The 19,891-nt window shown below is 37.4% G+C and overlaps 1 protein-coding gene across 1 annotated transcript; it reads left to right on the top strand.

Moving 5' to 3' along the window:
• Positions 1-9,718: 9,718 nt before the first annotated feature.
• On the top strand, positions 9,719-10,878 carry LOC126601516 (pyridoxal 5'-phosphate synthase PDX1-like 4). The gene is given in 2 exon segments (XM_050268243.1): positions 9,719-10,035; positions 10,038-10,878. Coding segments are annotated over 2 exon segments (411 nt in total). The 5' UTR covers positions 9,719-9,959; the 3' UTR covers positions 10,373-10,878.
• Positions 10,879-19,891: the final 9,013 nt, after the last annotated feature.

Here is a 19,891-nt window from a genome sequence, read left to right as displayed (position 1 = left end):
CGGGTTGACAACCGCCAAACTGGTCCAAACCACAAGCCACGAGATGCCTGTGATGTCAAAATTAATGATAATGTACCCTCAGTCGTCACTAGTCAGTCCCAAGAAATAACCCCGAATGGGTCCATGCTCCATAAGGTGGCCCCATAACTAAGCATCAGCTAGTTGCAGGCGCGCAAAGGCGCAGCCGCAGGCCTAGCTAAACCTAACCTAAGCTAGGAGCACATAATATGTGGAAGATGAGAGAGATCTAGCCACTCACTTGTAATCGATTTGTATCCTCCTCGAGCCCTCTTTTACTTTTGAGTCTTTCATCCTTTCACACGGAATGCGCTAGACATATAACATTTTTCTATCAAGTTTGTATATGATTGTGGCTATTAATGTGTATATATCATTTCAATTAATGAATTTATCTCATTAGAAATTGGTTATGTGAATCTTATTTGCCACATTATGTGATACATACATAATTAGTAAAATGCGGAACGAGTACAGTACATAAAAAATATGTCCATGTATTGTTCAACAACTTTGCTAAAAAAATATTTTGAAAAACTAAACATTTTTTTATTTTAATATTTAATTATTCAAAATGATCTTCTTTTTTCTATTTCATCACTAAAACGTTAAAAAGACGTATAGAAAATGAGAATTTTTTATGTATTATTGAAAATTGTGTGAAAATAATATGTATTAAACATAAAAAGTATGCGCATACGTGTATAATACACTGGAGTTCTATGTAATTTAACGAATTATTAAGACTTGTACAAAAAATGAAAGTATTTTGAAAATTTATGTATGTACTTGTTTAATTCGTTTATTATACATAAATTTACTAATTATGAATACATAAATATAGTATAAAAATATAGTATGCCTATCATTACTCTCTATATTATAAACATTGTATGTAAGTGTGATTGTGTAAATTCTATATTAGATTTGATACTAGTTATTCTTCCCTATTAGGACTTGTATTCCTTGGAGGAGAAGGATTCTTCCCTCCCTTATTACTTTAATAAATGCATTGCGTAGTGGGAATAACACATCATCTACACAACCCTACAAACACATCTCTCTACTCTCTCTCTCTCTCTGTGTCATGCCCCCTCTCTCTCCCTGTCAGATTAAAATAAGCCACAGCACGCTCCTACCTCTGCGTTTAGGAATCTGATCTGGAAGTTTTCTGCATCAAACCAATTCACCAATATCATCACGCAATTAAGTTCTTCCAAAACAACAATTTTTGTCTCGATATTTTTGCAGCCTTAATAGCATGAACATTCACCATAATGCATGACCCAACTTTTTCGAATTTTAGATTCTACATAAATTGTGTATGCATTATATCCATAATTGTTGAATTATGTGAATTGATATTGCCATGAATTGCATCAAATATATGTCCATGCATTGAATTATATGTTGAATATGCAATGAATTAATCTAGAAATTGAAAAGAAATTGAAAAAAAAATTAAAAGTAAATTTATAAGGTTCTTCGAACCAAAAACCCAAGCCAACCCACGGAGCCATCAACTCCACCTGGAAAATGGGACACCTATGGCGTCAGACCCATAAACCCTAACTCACCTGCAACGAGACCACGGGCTTGCTGTGTGTTTTTCTAATTCAATACACAGTGTCGTGATTATGCACCAAAATCATTGAAATTCCAAAAGAATTTCATCGAATTTGGGTGAAATTCGAGATTGAATTTCACGGGTTTTTCTTTCCTCCTCACCGACGTTGAGGTATTTCCCTCCGTCACTAGGATTGGCTCGCCGTCGAACCCACAGTTCTGCACCGAGAACCATGTCCCAAAACTCAGCCACCTAAAATAGCGATGCCGGTCTCCTTCCCTGGTGACACAATCCAGCACAGCCTTGGGGTATTTTGGACTTGACCCAAGCCCACATGAGCTTTGATTCTCTCGGCATGCATCACAGAGCCCAATTGGGCCTTTGTAAACTCAGCCTACGACAACAATCTTTAGGGCTACAGTGTCATCGTGCAACGTATAAGATTGCGTCCCCCTGGGTTCATCTGCCCCCGCATCGCACCAAAGCCCAGCCCTTATGTTAGTGCACATGTGTCTGCACAGCACTGGATCAACCCTTGCATGGGCTCTTGCTAATTTGTGCGTTTAGGCCTTTTATCACTAGGCTTATGTCTGCAGCCCCATTTTGTGTGACGCTGGGCCTACCTGCAACTAGGCCCGTGCCCCTTCTAGCCTAAATTTTAGGCCTAGGCCGCATGACCATAATCACTTAGCCCACCCATGGGCTTTGGTCCACTGTTTTGGCCCCGAGTTTAAATTGCCTTTTTTTAGACAATTTGGGCTTTATAATATTTCACCTACACTTTAATTTTGGCCCGAGTTCCAATAATTCAATTATAATATAGACCCTGAAGATCTATTTGCATATTTACTTGTTGCATATTTTTATATATACATTTGTGTTTGTCTGGAAAAACATATGAACCTGAAGTTCATAATTCTTTTGAAACCCAAAGTTTCCAGAAACATGTCTTAATTCGAAAACCTGAAGTTTTCCTTAAAAACATCACCCATGAAAACTCGAAGTTTTTCCATGAAACTTTAAACCAATATATGTCTGCAAACCAAGTACCTTGCTGAGGAAGATCCACGAGCACTTTGGGTCTTTTTGGCTGATCAATTTGATCACCAAAATGACATTTTCTTACCTGAAGTAAAACATGACTGGCAGTATTTACGCTTCCAAGACTTTCTGTGAATGAATATAATTCTGAAGTTAGTCGAATCTGATCATTTCTCAAGTTTTGTAATGAGAACTCGACTAAAGATGATCTCTTTGAGAATACCTATTTGACCTTCTCTACTACCAATATTGTCTTGCAACAACAATATAGAGCTCAAAAGTTCACTAAGTTTTCGGATTTGATCTATGTTTTACTTCTCGCTGAAAACCAGAATCAATTGTTGATGAAGAATCATCAAGCTCGACGTAATGGGGCGACTGTTATGCCTGAAGCACACTATAGCACAAACCAGTGAACAAAATGCCAACGTAAACATGGTAGGGGCGGCCAGAAGCCACCCCATCAAGGTCAACAGAGCCAATGTCCATCTAGGGTAGGAAACTGAGCTCATAAGCATTCTAACCTCACTCCCAAAGCCCTGAACTTCAAGAATAAAGGTAAAGCACCTGACACCATGGATGCAAACATGTGCTATCATTGTGGTTCAAATGACTATTGGTCCCGTATTTGCCATGCTCCCCCTATTGTTGTAGCTGAATATCATTCTCGTCATAAGAAGTTTGAATCAAACTTTGTGCAAGTGGATGGACCGAAAAATACCAAAATGGAGGTTTCTGATTTTCAAGAGATCATTACCCCTATGGAAGATTATAATCTTAGACATGAACTATTTTTAGTTGATTTTAGAACCTTAGGGGCCGAATTCCACCTTGTGGCCGAACCCCCCCCCCCCTTTTGTTTTTTGTTTAAGTTTGAACAATTTTCCTTTATATTTGGATTATTTGTTGGTGATTTGTTTTTGGATATTCAGTTTTTTTTCATTACCACCCTTGAATACTTAAATTATTTTGAATGGATATTTATTTTTGAATTTTATGCATGTGACTGATTCAAATTAATTTTTAGGGCTAAACTCTGTTTACTACCCTCATATTTCATGGTTTTCAACATTTAGTACATCAAGTTTTTTTCATCCCAGAGTCATACCTAAAGTGTTAATTTCAGGACAATCTCATACATCTGTTGGTCAAACTATTAATTATCCCGTTAAGTGATGACGTGGCGCCCATTGTCCACATGGGCGCCACATCATCACGTAACAGAGGAATTAACAGTTTGACTAATGGATGTATGAGACTGTCCCGAAATTAACACTTTAGGTATGACTCTGGGACAAAAAAAAATTGATGTACTAAATGTTGAAAACCACGAAAGGGTTGTAAACAGAGTTTAACCCTAATTTTTATTTCTAGGTATGACTAGTGGGAAAGTTAGTTGTCAGGCAAATAGTGCAACCACGCACACCATTTTGCATGAACGCATCTATTTCACTAACTTTGTACCTAAGAATGCACCTCTGACAACCCTCTCAGACTCATCCAACTTGATCGAAGGATACGATAAGGCATGTATAATGTTGTCCAATGGTACAATCTTAACCATTGAAGAGGCACTTTATTCTCCACGTTTCGGCAAAACGTTGTTGAGTTTTGAGGACATTAGAGATAATAATTACCACATTGAAACCTATGTAGAAAATGAAGTTGAATTTCTATGCACCACTTCCTACGAATATGGCCAAAAGCATATTCTAGAAAAGATTGAGAGTATCTCGAGTGGTCTGTATACTACAACCATACACCCTATAGAAAGCCACTATGTGGCCATCTACCTCAAGGACCGCGCACAAAATTACACTTTGGCATAATCGTTTGGGACACCCTGAACGAACAGCGATGCACCACATCCTTAAATCTTCACACAGGCATCCATTAACCCGAAGTTATGTTCGATTCAAGGAATCGCATGTCAAACCTGCTCCATGGGAAAGGTTATTATTAAGCCTTCGTAGGACAAGATTCGTTCGAATCTTCCTATTTTTTCTACAAAGGATTCAGGGGAACATTGGTGGATCGATTCACCCTCCATGTAGACCATTTAGATATTTATGGTACTGACGCTTCCACACGTTGGTCACACGTGTACTTGTTGTTCACAAGGAACGTTGCATTCTCCAAACTATTAGCTCATGTTATCAAGCTCAGGGCTCACCACCCTGATTATCTAATCGAACTTATTCAATTGGATAATGCTAGAGAATTCACATCTAACACTTTTGATGACTATTACATGTCGGTTGGGGTTAAAGTTGAACATCCAATACTCCATGTTCACACCTAGAATGGCCTGCCAGATGCATTCATTAAGCGTTTATAAATGATTACTCGATTGTTGGTCATACGTACCAAACTCCTGATCGCTTCTTGGGGCCATGCAATATTGCACCCAGCCATCTTAGTCCATCTGAGGCCTGTTACTTACCAAGACCCGACATATTGCATCTGCGTGTTTTTAGTTGTGCGGTTTATGTGTCGATTTCGCCCCCCCTTACATACAAAAATAGGGACCCAACAAAGATAGGAATCTATGTCGGATATGATTCTCCTTCAATTATCTGTCACTTATAACCTTTGACAGTAAATCTTTTTATCACTCGTTTCATAGATTGTCACTTCTATAAGACAGTACTCACGTCATTAGGGGGAGATAAGAATGTCACTGTTCCTAAAGAACAACGCGAATTATCGTAGATGACTCCCATTTTGTCTCATTTAGATCCCCGCATTGCTTAGTCTGAAACTGAAGTGTAGTGCATATTAGATCTTCAAAGCGTAGCTCAGAGCATGCCAGATGCTTTCACGAATCTAGCACGAGTGACAAGATCACATATTCCAACTTTCTTGGATGTACCAAATTTACAATGGACTTCCCTCATAGAGGCCCAGGATGCCACTTTGGCCAATCCACGTACATTACTGGCTTGCCAATCCTCTGCCCCTACACAAAAGCATGGCAGACCACTTGGTTCAAAAGATTCACACCCCTAGAAGAAGAAACCCACAACACAAACTGTTGAGCCTATTATGAATTTGACTATCGCTTACTCATTCTATCCAACTCATGAGAAAATTATAGATTACGAAAGCATCCTTGAACCCGATAATCATGAGATTTTGGGCCATTATGCTAGCTTGGATGATGTTTAATGTAGAAATAAGATGACTATCGACGATGCATTAGCATATGCAGTAGTTACTGAGATCATGTTGAGCAATGACATTGAACCCCGTTTCATTAATGAATATTGACGTAGAACTGATTGGTCAAACTGGAAACAAGCAATCTAAGTTGAACTCAATTCGCTTGCAAAATGTAAGGTATTTGGACCTGTAACCCCTACTCTTCCACATGTGAAGCCATTTGGCTACAAGTGAGTTTTCGTTCGGAAGCATAATGAGAAGAACGAAATTGTGCATTACAACGCTCGTCTTGTTACGCAAGGCTTCTCATAATCCCTCGAGATTGACTATGACAAAACTTATTCACCCCTTATGGATGTGATTACTTTTCGCTACCTTATCAGTTTGATAGTTTCTGAAAAAACTGAGTATGCAGCTAATGGACATAGTAATTGCATATCTATATGGGGATCTTGATACGAAAATTTATATGAAAGTTCCTTAATGACTTAAATTGACTGGATAAAATTTTTCCAAACCCCGGAACACATCAATTATGCTAAAGCATTCACTCTACGGTTTAAAGTAATCCTGAAGAATATGGTATAACCGTTTGAGTGAGTATTTGACTAGTCAGGGATATGTGAACAACGAATTATGCCCTTGCATGTTCATTAAGAAGTCACAATCCGGCTTTGCAATAGTTGCAATTTATGTCAACGACATAAACCTCATCGGAACTCCTGAAGAGCTTAAGAGAACTGTCTCGCACCTGAAGTTAGAATTTGAGATGAAAGACTCGATATTATCTTAGTCTTGAGATAGAGCTCCAATTGGATGGAATCTTAGTACATCAATCGAACTACACCCAAAAGGTGTTGCACCATTTTAACGAGGATAAATGAAGCCTTAGAGTACTCCTATAGTCGTACGATCGCTAGATGCAAAACGAGATCTCTTCAGTCCAAAGGAGGATGATGAAGAGATTTTGGAACCCGAAGCTCTTTATTTAAGTGCGATAAGCGCTTTATTATACTTAGCTCAATTCATTAAACCCGACGTCTCCTTCCCTGTTAATCTTTTGGCAAGATACAGTAATGCACAAACGCCCAGACACTGAACTGGTGTTAAAGACATCTTTTGTTACCTTAATGGTACTACAGATCTAGGATTGTTCTATCCTTACGTATCCTCGAGTGATTCTGCATCCCCCTTATCTCGAGTTGATTTCCGCCTTGTTGGTTATGCCGATGCATGATATTTATCTAATTTGCACAAGGCACGCTCGCAAACGGGTTATGTCTTTACTATTAGAGGCATCGTAGTTGCCACTTCGTCTAACCATGCTGAAATTATCACCTTACACGAAGCTACTTGAGAATGTTTATGGTTAAGAGTAGTTATGGGCCATATTCAAAGCTCATGCGATCTTTACCCCGTCGTTGATGTCCCAACGACGATCTATGAAGATAATACAGCATGCATCGAACAGCTCAATAAGGGTTACATCAAAGGAGACAACACCAAGCACATTGCGCCAAAGTTCATCTTCTAACATCAACAGCAAGAGCATCAAAAGATTGAAGTCACGCAAATCCGTTCACAAGACAATCTGACCGACCTCTTCACCAAATCACTACTGAATGCGGTGTTTCAGAAGCTTATTTAAGGAATAGGTATGTCAAACTCAGGGGAAGTATCCTAAAGTATACTTGCTTGATCTTAATGTACTTTTTTTTCCTACTATTATAAGCATTTTTTCTTTTGGGTTTTTACTACCTAACGAGGTTTTGACGAGGCATCCACCTTGGGTTATCTCTGATGACATCCTATATATGTTTCATTTGACTTTGCATTCTCTCACGCATTTTTCCTTAGACTATGGTTTTTGTCCCTACTTGGGTTTTTACCATAGCCATTGGGTTTGTTGTGAGACTTAGTTCCATATGCAAGTTCCTACTTTACTTGGGATTAGCGTGTTCCCAAAATCAGTGCCGATGAGTCGACTTCCTCAACTATACATGATGCTAAATCTACATGAGTATTTACACACTCAAAAGGGAGTGTTATAAACATTGTATTTAAGTATGATTGTGTAAATCCTAGTTAAGATTTTATACTAGTTATTCTTCCCTATTAGGACTTGTATTCATTGGAGGAGAATGATTATTCCCTCCCTTATTACTATAAATAAAAGCACTATTATTCCCTCCCTTATTACTATAAATAAAAGCACTGCGTAGAAGGAATAACACATCCTCTACACCCTACAAATACATCTCTCTCTACTCTCTCTCCCTGTAGATTAGAATAAGCAACAACACAATATACATACTAATAATAATACATTACAATTGCCATGAACATTTACATATAGAGGATATTTGGGTTAATCTCAGTTTATTACCCTAAAGTTTCTTGGTTTTCAACATTTCATACATGAAGTTTTTTTCGTCCCATTCGATACCTAAAGTCATAATTCTAGAATCAAGCTTCCAGTCAGGAACTGACTGCCTAGAACTCCTTGCCTGATTACTTACCTGACATTGCTCTCGAGTACTCATCTTCAACATCTTATGCTTCCAAAGAAGATACCACATATGCCTGAGGAACAGATAGGGCAAGTGAGAAGGATACAAGGAAGCATGTGGAGACAAGTGTAACAGAACACGTACCGATACATCCACTACTTTGTCAATAGAAAAAGTATCACATATCATCAGGGTCGAACATACTCTAGATTTGATGGACTTGTTTTGACCCTCAAATTCTTGAGTCGGCCTTATACTCTGGAGGAAACCAGAAAACCCTCCAGCCCAATTCAAGAATAAGCATGTGGAAAGTTACTTCTTCAAAAACAAAAGTATCTCATATCATCTCTTCTCAATTTGCTTCTCCTTATCCTTGTTGCTGTTTACGACACAAGGAGAAGGAGAACAATCAATCGAAAACCGAAGTTGAACCTCCGATCCAGGTTGCTTGCTTGGAAGTCCGATTGCTTACCGTGTCTATTACCTCATTCGGCAAATCTCCTAGCTCGGCGACTTGGGGAACTCCTACTATAGGGTTTGTATCGCACTTGACTAAGCCCAAAACTACAAGTAAGCTTCAAGTGAAATTGATACATTACCTTGTGCATCTTCATCGGTTAAAGATACCACCCCTGGATGGAGGAAAAGTACTTCCAGAAAAGATGCCACATCTATATATGAAATAGATAAGGCAAGTGAAAATGATACCACACTTCAGTACTTAAAAGTTTCGTGATTATTCAATGGCTTGGAGCTTGCAAGTCCCCAACCGAGGAGCTTCCCTCACTCGGGAACTTAGGGGAGCATTGTTTGTTCCATACTTGACCAATCCCGAAACTACTGAGCACCGGTCAATGTTATACCGTCAAGGACACATAAGAGTTTCCCTCCAACCAGAAGGCTAATCAAAGCACGACACGTGTCGACATCAGAAGCCAATCATAGCGCGACATGTGTCAACATCAGAAGCCAATCACAAAATGACACTTGTCAATATCAGAATGAAACTAGAAACTCTCTTCTATAAATAGAGATCATTCTCTCACAATATTTTCTAATGTCATTTGTACTAAATCATTCACTAGTACTCACTAAAGGAGAGCTTGAACCTATGTACTTGTGTAAACCCTTCACAATTAATGAGAACTCCTCTACTCCGTGGACGTAGCCAATCTGGGTGAACCACGTACATCTTGTGTTTGCTTCCCTATCTTTATCCATTTACATACTTATCCACACTAGTGACCGGAGCAATCTAGCGAAGGTCACAAACTTAACATTTTCTGTTATACCAAAGTCCTCACTGATTTTGTGTATCAACATGGGTATTACAAATTAAATAAAGAATTAAATAAATAAATAAAATGAAATAATAAAAATAAAAACTTTTCTCTTCCCCTCCCTCTTCTCTTCCGGATCTCTTCCATTCCTCCCTCTTCACCTCCTTGACCTGCCTTCTCCCTCTCATCCACCCTCTTCACCCCCTTCCATTCTCTCTCCCTATATCAACCCTCACCCACCCCTTTTTCTTAGAACCATTCAAATGACACCCTATATAGACCATCCCAATCTTTTCCCCTCCCGAAACCCTCGCCAATCACCACCCTATTTCCTCACACCCTCTATCTCTCTCTAGAACCTTCATTTTTCTCTCTCTAGAAATGACAGGTTTAGGAGTGGTTGTGGTGTACGGAAACAACGCAATCGCTAAAAGCAAGAAGTCATCATTCTCCGTCAAAGTGGGCTCGCCCAAATGTTCCGCAAGAATGTGATTATGAACATCGTCAATGACCAACAAGCCTAGGTCGTGGAGGAGGCCAGCGCATGTGCCATCATGGCCCTAAAGCTTGTTCCCACCGACATTCGCGACCAAGGCGGCATCGCCCTGATGTCCGACCCGCAACTCATCAAAGAAATCAAGCAGGCTATGACAATCCCCACCATGGCCAAGGCTTCCGATCAAGGCATTGATCTCTTCGTTGGTGGCGAACTTAGCAACGCCATTGATTTGGATTTGGAGGGTCTAGATTTAGATTTTGAGGGTTTGGATTTGGATTTGGATTTTGAGGTTTAGGGTTTGGGCAATGGCGGTGATGAAGGCGATAGGGTGGCGTAGTTTAGGTTGGGGTAGGTGAAGGTTGATCTAGGGAGAGAGAATGGAGGGGGTGAAAAGGGTGGTGGTGGAGAAGGAGGAGGTGGGTCAGGGAGGTGAAGACGGAGGAGTGGGAGAGATCGAGGAAGAGAAAAGTTTTTTTATTTTTAATTGTTTAATACCCACGTGGGCCCATATTGACATGTGGCGCCCAGTCATTGTCCATGTGGGAGCCACATCATCAATTATGGAGGTTCTGATGGAAAACTTAACATATGTATGAAATGTCCCAGAATTATGAGTTTAGGTACCAAACTGGGACTAGAAAAAAACTTCATGTACCAAGAAACTTCAGAGTAGTAAACTGAGATAGCAGATGACGACGCGGTGACTCCCATAGCATGGCGATTCGATGTATTTAATTTTTACAATAATATTTATATTTGTACGTAGCGAGCTCATGACTTGCAGTTACCTAAGTTAAGGGCCACATGCAATTTGACTCTATACCACGTACTAGAAGAATTCACCACGAGAAACATATTTCTATATTTATATATTCATATGCATATTAATCAACGTGTAAGTTCATAAATGACTAACTGAAAATAATGTTAAATCCAAAAGTAATGTTATATCATGATGATAAACCTTCGGACTTGGTGTTTCCGTCCATCATGCATGTAGGTGAAGTCAATATCTTATATGTGTATCTGAGATTCTGAAATATCTAAAGCGTCAAAAGGAAAAAAGAATCATAAAAATAAAGTTAAAAATATATAAACAAAGAGGTGAGAAAATGCGAGGTCAATGGTATGGATCCGGAAGAAATTAAACAAGTGGGCAGCTAGTGCTACACCTTTCCAGTAAGGACTAACTAAGGAGGACAATAAGACTTCATACATATATAACAGAATGTAAGATTAATTATCCGAATAGGGAGCCAAATGGTCGGTCCATCCTGAAAATGACTCGCACGCATGTTTATTATCTATTATAATACATATTATAGTATTAGGTTATGTATATTATTAATTCGTGGCATTAAGACAAAGTCAATGTTGATCGGCTTGGTGATGTATATGATATTGGAAGTGGGTGAAAATTATAAGCCTAACTCTTCATTTTTGTCAAATTAAGCTCATCACCTACCTCATATTTGATAGCCTGTATTAACAAATTGGTAACCAAATCTTTATACCTATGGATTCTAGTTGGAATAATAGGCCTCTTACCACTGTGCTTTTTGCTGATTCGTTAGCTAGGTTTGATCAGCTTCTTCCAGTACTGTATACAATGATAATAATCAACAATTCGTTAGCTAGGTTTTTTTTTTTTTTTTTGTCGAAACATTCAATTTATTAAATTAGTAAAGATACAATTTGTGATGCAAGAGCCCAAGAAGCAATGTTTGAGGGAAACTTGATAAGAAATAAGAAAGTACATTGCCAAATGCCACAAACCTTGCATATTAGGCTTTACTTCTTTAATATTAAATGAGGAGGTGGCAGAATGTATTGTCCAACATTAGATTATCTTATAACCGCTCTCTTTTTCAACGTTACATCTTAGAAATTGGCGTACTTCATTAGTTACTAGTTCTTGGAATCCATACAACTTTTATTAAAGATAATTACGTAAATTCATTTAAGTAACTTTGTACCAACATGACAGAGGGGGCGTTGGGGCTAGCGAAATGCGCAGTCGCACAGGGCCCCAAATTTGAAGGGACCTCCAAAATTTTTGCCATCTAATGTTATGTAATAGGGAATTGTTATTAGCACTCCAAAAATCTCATTTGGCACTCCAAACTTTCTATAATTAGAAAGAAAAATACACTTGTGAGAAGTGTAAAATGAGATTTTTGGAGTGTTAATAACAGTTCCCATGTAATAATGTTATATATTTAGAACATTGCTTCTGTTAGTACTTTAAAATCTCATTGTGCATTCCTTATAAGAGTATATTTTTTTTTTCCTTTCTAAATATAAAAGGGTAATGCTAGGGAGACTAAATTTGTAAACTAAATGATGAGTCACTAATAAGAAATGATCACGTTTATCAATGTTTAAGTAATAATCCAATCATCAACTTACATGTCAATTAATTTATAAAATTTTGTCTACAAATTTGGCATCCCTAGCATCACTCAATATAAAAATTTCGAGTACAATGAGATATTTTGATTGTCAATAATAACACCCTAAAAAACGATAGTTTTCCAATTTTATTATATAATAAGGTTATATATTTAAGTGAACTTTAAAGTTAGTGTGTTGAAGTTTTTTTTCATGTTTGGTTGTTTAAGATTGAACTGCTTTTGATTATCTAGTGAAGGTTATGTTTGTAACTTTTTTATTTATAATTAATGACATTTATAAACTTGCAATCAGTGAGTGCTAAAGTTTATTTTGATTTAAGTAATTGTTTTCTAACATCAATACATTGCTTTACTTTTTTTAATACTATTTTAAGGAGAAGCCCTTTTATAAATTTGGCACATGGTTTCCAAAATCTCATAAACGACCCTGCAACATGACTATAGAAATTTTACTATATATGGATATGATTGTTATCGTTCAAACTAAAAGGTCGAAAGATATATATATATATTTTTTTTTTCTTTTAAAGGGTATGTATATACATTGCAGCCTCCCAAGGATCCAAAGAGTCAAAGTGATCTTTCTCGAAGGCGGGCATCATTAGTTTCTTTCAACCCATTTGAGACTTGGAAAGAAAAGGACAAAAGTAAGCGCGCCAGTCATGTCACTTGTATGCCTAAATGCACGGTTCCATTCTTCCAGATGAGATAACAACACCTCTAATTCCAAGAATTCTTCACTTCTTCACGCGTTCAAATTTGTTGGTGTGTCTACTACTATCCAGAGTAACCTTAATTAGCCCTTTCTTCTTTTTTCTTGGATTCCACCGGACCCATTTTATGATGTATATAGGCCTCTAATACGACACAATTTGGCTTTTACATAGCAAAGCTAAAACCAAAGACCCAAAAAGTTATATTTACAAAACTTAATTGTAAATGACTGGCTGCATCCACTGGAGAAAAAGAGATGGTGATGTTGACGATGACAGGATTGGATGAGAACGAGGAGTCATCATCATCCAGTGAATTCAAAACTTGTCAACAAATTAAAGTTAGCTTCTAATGTTAATTTAGCAAATTTTTGGACTTGGACGAACAAACGGTAGGTATAAAAGGATGTGAGACCACTCCTACATTCCCTACATTTGTCTTCAAAATCTTATTCATCGATTTTTTTCTTACAATTATTCGTTGATTCTCATCACGTAACGTGTGGTTTTCCATTTTAGATCTTGTTTATCAATAACTTTGAGGTGGCAGAGAGTGGAGTCTCACTTTTGAAAAAAGTTCCCTTAGCATTCATTTGAATTAGAATTCAAGAGTAACAACTATGCAGCAGAAGTGAAGGAAGAAGCAGAGAGAGCTAGGAGGACAGCACGAAAATGGCAGCTGTAAAATATCTTTTATTACAGAACTTAAGTGTCGGTCATGGAGCAGGTTTGGCATGCAATGTCTTGCTGGAACTCGCCTAATCTTCTGGTTAGCGGATGCTCGTGAGAAGATTTGAAGATACAGCGCATCACAACTTGTTAATGGTATCCCAAATGGTCATGCCAAAGAAAAAATTGGTGTACAATCTCTAATGTGGGGCTGGCCACATAGTGGTTCTCTATGGAGCTGATGGTTGTAATTTACAAGCCACTCAAGAGACTCTCCATCTTCTCTAGAATACACTTCTGGCCATATTTATAGAAGTGATGCACAGAAATTCAACTCTGTTTTCTACAAAGGTTTCAACGCGATAATTATTGAAAAGGGAAAGATGTGCTCAAGCATGCGAATAAAGCTCTTCAGATTGAAAAATAAAGAAATAGTTAATATATTCAAGATAATTACATATTTACAAAATATTGTCTCAATAGCTTATCGCAGTTCGGAAATTCATATACGTAAGGGCCCTGGCCGAAGGTGCCTTAGGTCATATCTCGAATGTCTTTAAAGCTCAACAATGTTCTTCTGGAACTTGGAGAATAAAGAGACTCTTTAATGGCCAATTTAGTGCCATTTGACAACACTATATAGGCCTATATGCATCATTCTATCAGGTTGATGTGCCTGAGAGGATTGTTAGAGGTGCATTCTTAGGTACGAAGTTAGTAAAATAGGTGCATTCATGCAAAATGGTGTGCGTGGTTGCACTATTTACCAAACAACTAACTTTCCCACTAGTCATACATAGAATTAAATTAATTGAATTAGTCACTAGCATTCATAAGTTTAAAAACATAAATTTAATTGAATTAATTATTCAATAAAATAATCCATTAAACTTAATAACTAAAATTAAGACAAACACCAACAAATTATCCGAACATAGGAAATTATTCAAAACTTAAACCAAAAAACATAGAGAGGTTCGGCCACATAGGGAATTTGGCCCGGTAAGGGTAAAATTCAGCCAGTATATGGGCCCATGTCTAAGAATCTAATCTTCCATTAGAGCAGGTGCCTCCTGAAAGTGAGAAACCTCAATCTTTGTATCCTCTAGTTCCTCCACTTGAGCAAAGTTTGATTCAAACTTCTTACGACGAGAATGATACTCAACTTCAATCTTGGAGGGAGCTCGAAAAACACAAGGCCAATTGTCCTTCGCACCACAGCGATAGGACATCTCCGCATCCATGATATTGGCTGCTTTGCCCTTATTCTTGAAGTTCGACGCCTTTGGACCAAGGTTGAATGCTTTGAGGCTCTATTTCCTCCCTTTGATAGGCATGCACTATGTTGACCTTGGTGGGACGGCTTCTAGCTGCGCCTAGAACAATGGTTCAGTAGTCAATTCTCGTTAATATGTGTTTCAGGCACAACGGTCGAGCCAGTAGGTCAAGCTTGATGATTCTTCATCAACAGTTGAGTCTGCTTTTCAACAAAAAATAAAACTGAGATTAAATCAGAAAACTTGGTGAACTTTTAAGCCCTATATTGTTACTGCAGAACAATATTGATCATAGAGAAGGCCGAATATGTCTTTTCCAGGAGAACTTGTTCAATCAAGTCTTCGTTACAGAACTCAAGAAGTGATTGGATTCGACAAACTTCATAATTGTATTCATTCACGAACTTAAAGACATGGAAGTGCAAATGCTACCAGTCGTGTCTTGTTTTAGGCAAGAATATGTCTCTTTGGTGATCGAAACGATCCGCCAAGCGACCCATAAAGCTTATGGATCTTCCTCAGTGAGGTACTCGATTTGTAGTGCGTCGTGCATGTGTCTTTGTATAAAGATCATGGCGGTGACTTTGTCAACTTTGCCAACCGCGATATCCGTCTGAACTTCTATGGTTGCTCTAGGGCTTTTAGCAATTCGGTGGAGTTTCACCTTGGACTCACTTTAGGTAGTTTCTTCCAAATACCTCTAAAACGGTAAAGTCGAGTTTGTTCAAATTCGACATATCCCTAACACAAAATAAATGGACAAAATTGTGGTTAGTACAATGGAGACAAAATTATGAATCCATCCACATAGAAGTAGAATATTCGGGTTCTATTAGACATGTATTGGTTTAAATTTTCATGAAAAACTTCGGGTTTTCAAAGCTTATTATTTGAAACTTCGGGTTCGAAACTGTATGAACTTCAGGCTCATGTGTTCCTACAAACGCAATGTATACAAAACAATATGCAACATATAAATGAATGTAGTTCTTCAAGGCCTACGATAATAATTTTATGAGTTGACAATTGTTTGTTATTGAGCTTCTGCCAATAAACAGTGATGGGCAAAAATATTAAAACCCAATAATGCCTAAAAAATCAAGCATTGAAATCGATGGTCCGAAAATTGAACCAAAGTCCATATGGAAAACTATTTGAACCGAAAAGCCCAAGCCTAAAAATTGGGATGGGTTTAACTCAGGCTATGTGGGGCAAGAAGAGGTTGCAAGCCCTTCGTGCGGTTTTAGGTTGTAGGGAGCAAGCCCATACGGGGCAGAAGGCAAACAAATCCCACGGGGGGTGATCTGCTACATAGCAGAGCATGGGAACACCATAGCCACGAGCTGGTATTCACGGCCCTAGCAAAGGGGAAGTAGTGAGCGGGCCCAAAAAAAGAATCTCTTTCACTGCAAGTCGAGGGGATAAACACCAAAGCCTAAAAGGTTGGTGTTTGAACCAAAAAGAAACCAAGCCCATCTAGGCTCGAGATTGGACCAAAGAACACCCCAATGTTGCTAGGTGAAGTCATCGGATAGGGGAACCAGCACTGCCGCTTCTAGCGGCCATGTTCTGGGTCGAGGACCTTCGGTGCAAGTTGGGGTTCAACGAAGAACCTCGAGTGTGACGAAGAAAAGGTATCTCGACGTCCACAAACCAAAAACCTATGGATTCAAAATCAGGGTTTCGAGTTCCATTGAGATTCTAAAAAATCTCGATCAAGTCTTCGTCAATGATGACTGCAAGTCATCAGAGATGGCTCGACATCACCAAAAACTGGTGAGTCACGGTGTTTTGGGTCGACTTGAGGTGAGATCCACATTGATGGTTGCAACACTGCCAAAACGGCATCGTGTCTCTGGTTCTGGTTTTGGAGCCTAATTGGCTCCATGGTCTTAGCTTGCTCAACAGTGCAGCTTCGAGCGATTGCTCGATGGGTGGGTTTTTCGAAAACCCTAATTTTTTTAAAAAGTTTAATGCAATTTCAATCAACAATATCAATTCACATAATCGCAGTGTTATGAGTATAATGCATAGACAATTTATGTAGATTTTAAAGTTCGTAAAATGTAAAGTTGGATCATGCATTATAATGAAGGTTTGTGCAATCATGGTTGGAAAAAAATGTTGAGATTAAAACCATTGTTTTTGGAAGAACCTGATTGCATGATTTTATTGGTGAACTAGTTTGTAGCAGAGAATTCCCCGTTAGATTCCTTAGCGCAGTGAATGAACGTGATGTGGCCTATATTTAACTGAAAGGGAAACGGGAGATGCGGCTTGAGAGAGTATGGTGAAAGTAACTTTAATGGGAAAAATAGAGATCATGTATTTCATAAAAGTAACTTTAATGGGGAATAAAAACATGACCCCGAATAAGAGTTTGCTTGCAAACAAAGACGTGAAACTACAGCATAATCAATTAATAATCTCAGATATAGCAATAAAATGAAAGGGGAAGGATCTATAGAAACCAATACTCTAGTGTTAGAAGATCATATGAGAGATGAAATTCTCAAATCAATTGTGGGATCAGAAAATATGACTCTACAAAATATTTATACGAACGGATTTGAACTTAGATTGCAAAAGTTAATACTAATCAAACTAAGATACAAGTCGCTTGTGATAACTCAATTATTATTAGATTTTGGTTTAGAATTATTATTATTAGATTATATACTGTAATTTTCAAGATATGAATGTACAAAAGCAACAAAACAACAACCACTTTATGTGATTATCAGACATAAGAAAAAGAGAATGGTCACGGGTTCCTCTTGACTCACCTATGCACTCAGCATGTCATCATAGATAACTACGTATAATAAAAACATATATATATATATATATATATATATATATATAAACACACAACCTTACATGCATATAGAAGTATATATACTTCTTTTGAGATTATGAATCTCATATCGGAAAAAGAAAGGACTTTATATTTGTTTATAAGTAGTTGAGTTACTTCTCATATAACTAATTGTTTTATGGTGAAATCTTAACTTTCTCCATGGTATAAGAGCAAGTTGTCACATATGTGAAACCCAATGACTACATGTACTTCATGACACTCAATTTTTATTGTCCACGTATTAAGTTTGAAATTCGCCACACGTAATGATGCATATTGAAAGTACGAATTTCATATTAAAAATAAAAAGACAAGAACTCATATTACATGTGCTTATAAATAGTTGAATTGCTCTCTATATTGCCAATTTATTTACCCACGTAGCCAAATGTTTTGAGGCCTAGAATATATGAAACGTATCTATGAGTCAATATATAATTGTAAGTTATCACCCACATTATGAACCTCCTTATATATACATGTTCCAACCCCAACCTATAATGCATATGCATGCGTTACTCCTGTCAAGCCCCACATCACCACCTCCCAGCCAATTACTTTCATACAAATTTGGATGCATGAAAAGGAGATAGATTCCTTGATTATTCTTAACATGCATATGTGTTCTTCCTAATGCATGAATACATGTGTGCGTATATATGGCTATTATTTTCAGACACGGGTTAATGATATAGAAACAATAGACTTCACCCCTTAAAAAAAAAAAAAAATCTTGAAACTTATCAATTTTATTTAAGTAAATATACATAAATGTTTAGTAACTTACTAACCAGTTCTTAATTCTATTGGTTTTTCCTTTCCAAATTGTAAGAGATCTCAAATTTGAATCTTATGTTTCTTGTTGAACAAAAAAATTAATATTTTGCCCTTTTATAATTCTCATATTGCAAAAATGAAATTTACATAGTGGATGACGAAGAAAAGGAGGGAGGTAATTATCATAGTGATTAAATATGATTAAATTTTTACACGATCTCTCATTTTTTTTGTAAAGGAGGGAGGTAATTATTATCAAACGGTCCACTTGTTTTGACCTCTTAAAAGCTGTGATAATTTTTTATTGTTTGATGAAATTTAGAATATCCAGATCACTTGATTCGGTGACTTTGATGGAAGAGATCCGGAGATGATCTCTTTCCAAAATAATACACCCCTAGCATCGCATCACTGAGCATGTTCAAGTGTGGAGTGAAAAATAGGCCTAGGTTTGAAAATTATAATAAGAAACGAAAGCAATTTATAAAATTAATTTTTAATGATAATGAAAGAAAAGTCCAGGGGCACCGCTAAGGGGCTGTGGCCACCCTGTCTTGTTTTCGAAATGTCACTTTCTCATCTTAAACACCGAGCATACCTCTTCTATGTAGGGCCTCAAAGCTTTGTAGATCTTTCTATTAACTACGCTCTACATTTTTCTTTTTCTTCTCTCTCTCTCTCTCTTTCTATTTTTTTACTCCTTGTTCCTTTCCTCCCTGTTAAACTGGAGAGAGAGAAAAAGAAAGAGAAGATGAAAGAAAAAAGAGCAATATTATTCATATCATATTTTTGTACCACATCATACCATCTTAGGTAGCATTTGATGTGGACAGACACATTTGAATTAATCAGACTTTTAAATTTAATTCATTATTTAATAAACTAATAATTAAGAAAAACTAGTTAATTAAATGATGATTGTAGTATACGAAGAGTCTTTCTCCTCCATTTCCTTTGATTTTGCAAATGTTTCAAATGATGTGGTTATCCATATCAGATGCTACCTAAGGTGGTATAGCAATGTGATATAAAAACATGATATAAATAGCATTACTCAAGAAAAAAAAAACTTTTAATTAAGGGCATGGAATGACATATTAACCT

The sequence above is a fragment of the Malus sylvestris genome, chromosome 15 (genome assembly GCF_916048215.2).
Source record: "Malus sylvestris chromosome 15, drMalSylv7.2, whole genome shotgun sequence".
NCBI lineage: Eukaryota > Viridiplantae > Streptophyta > Magnoliopsida > Rosales > Rosaceae > Malus > Malus sylvestris.
The sequence above is the reverse complement of the archived record's forward strand: the minus strand, read 5'-3'. Positions and strand labels throughout refer to the sequence as shown.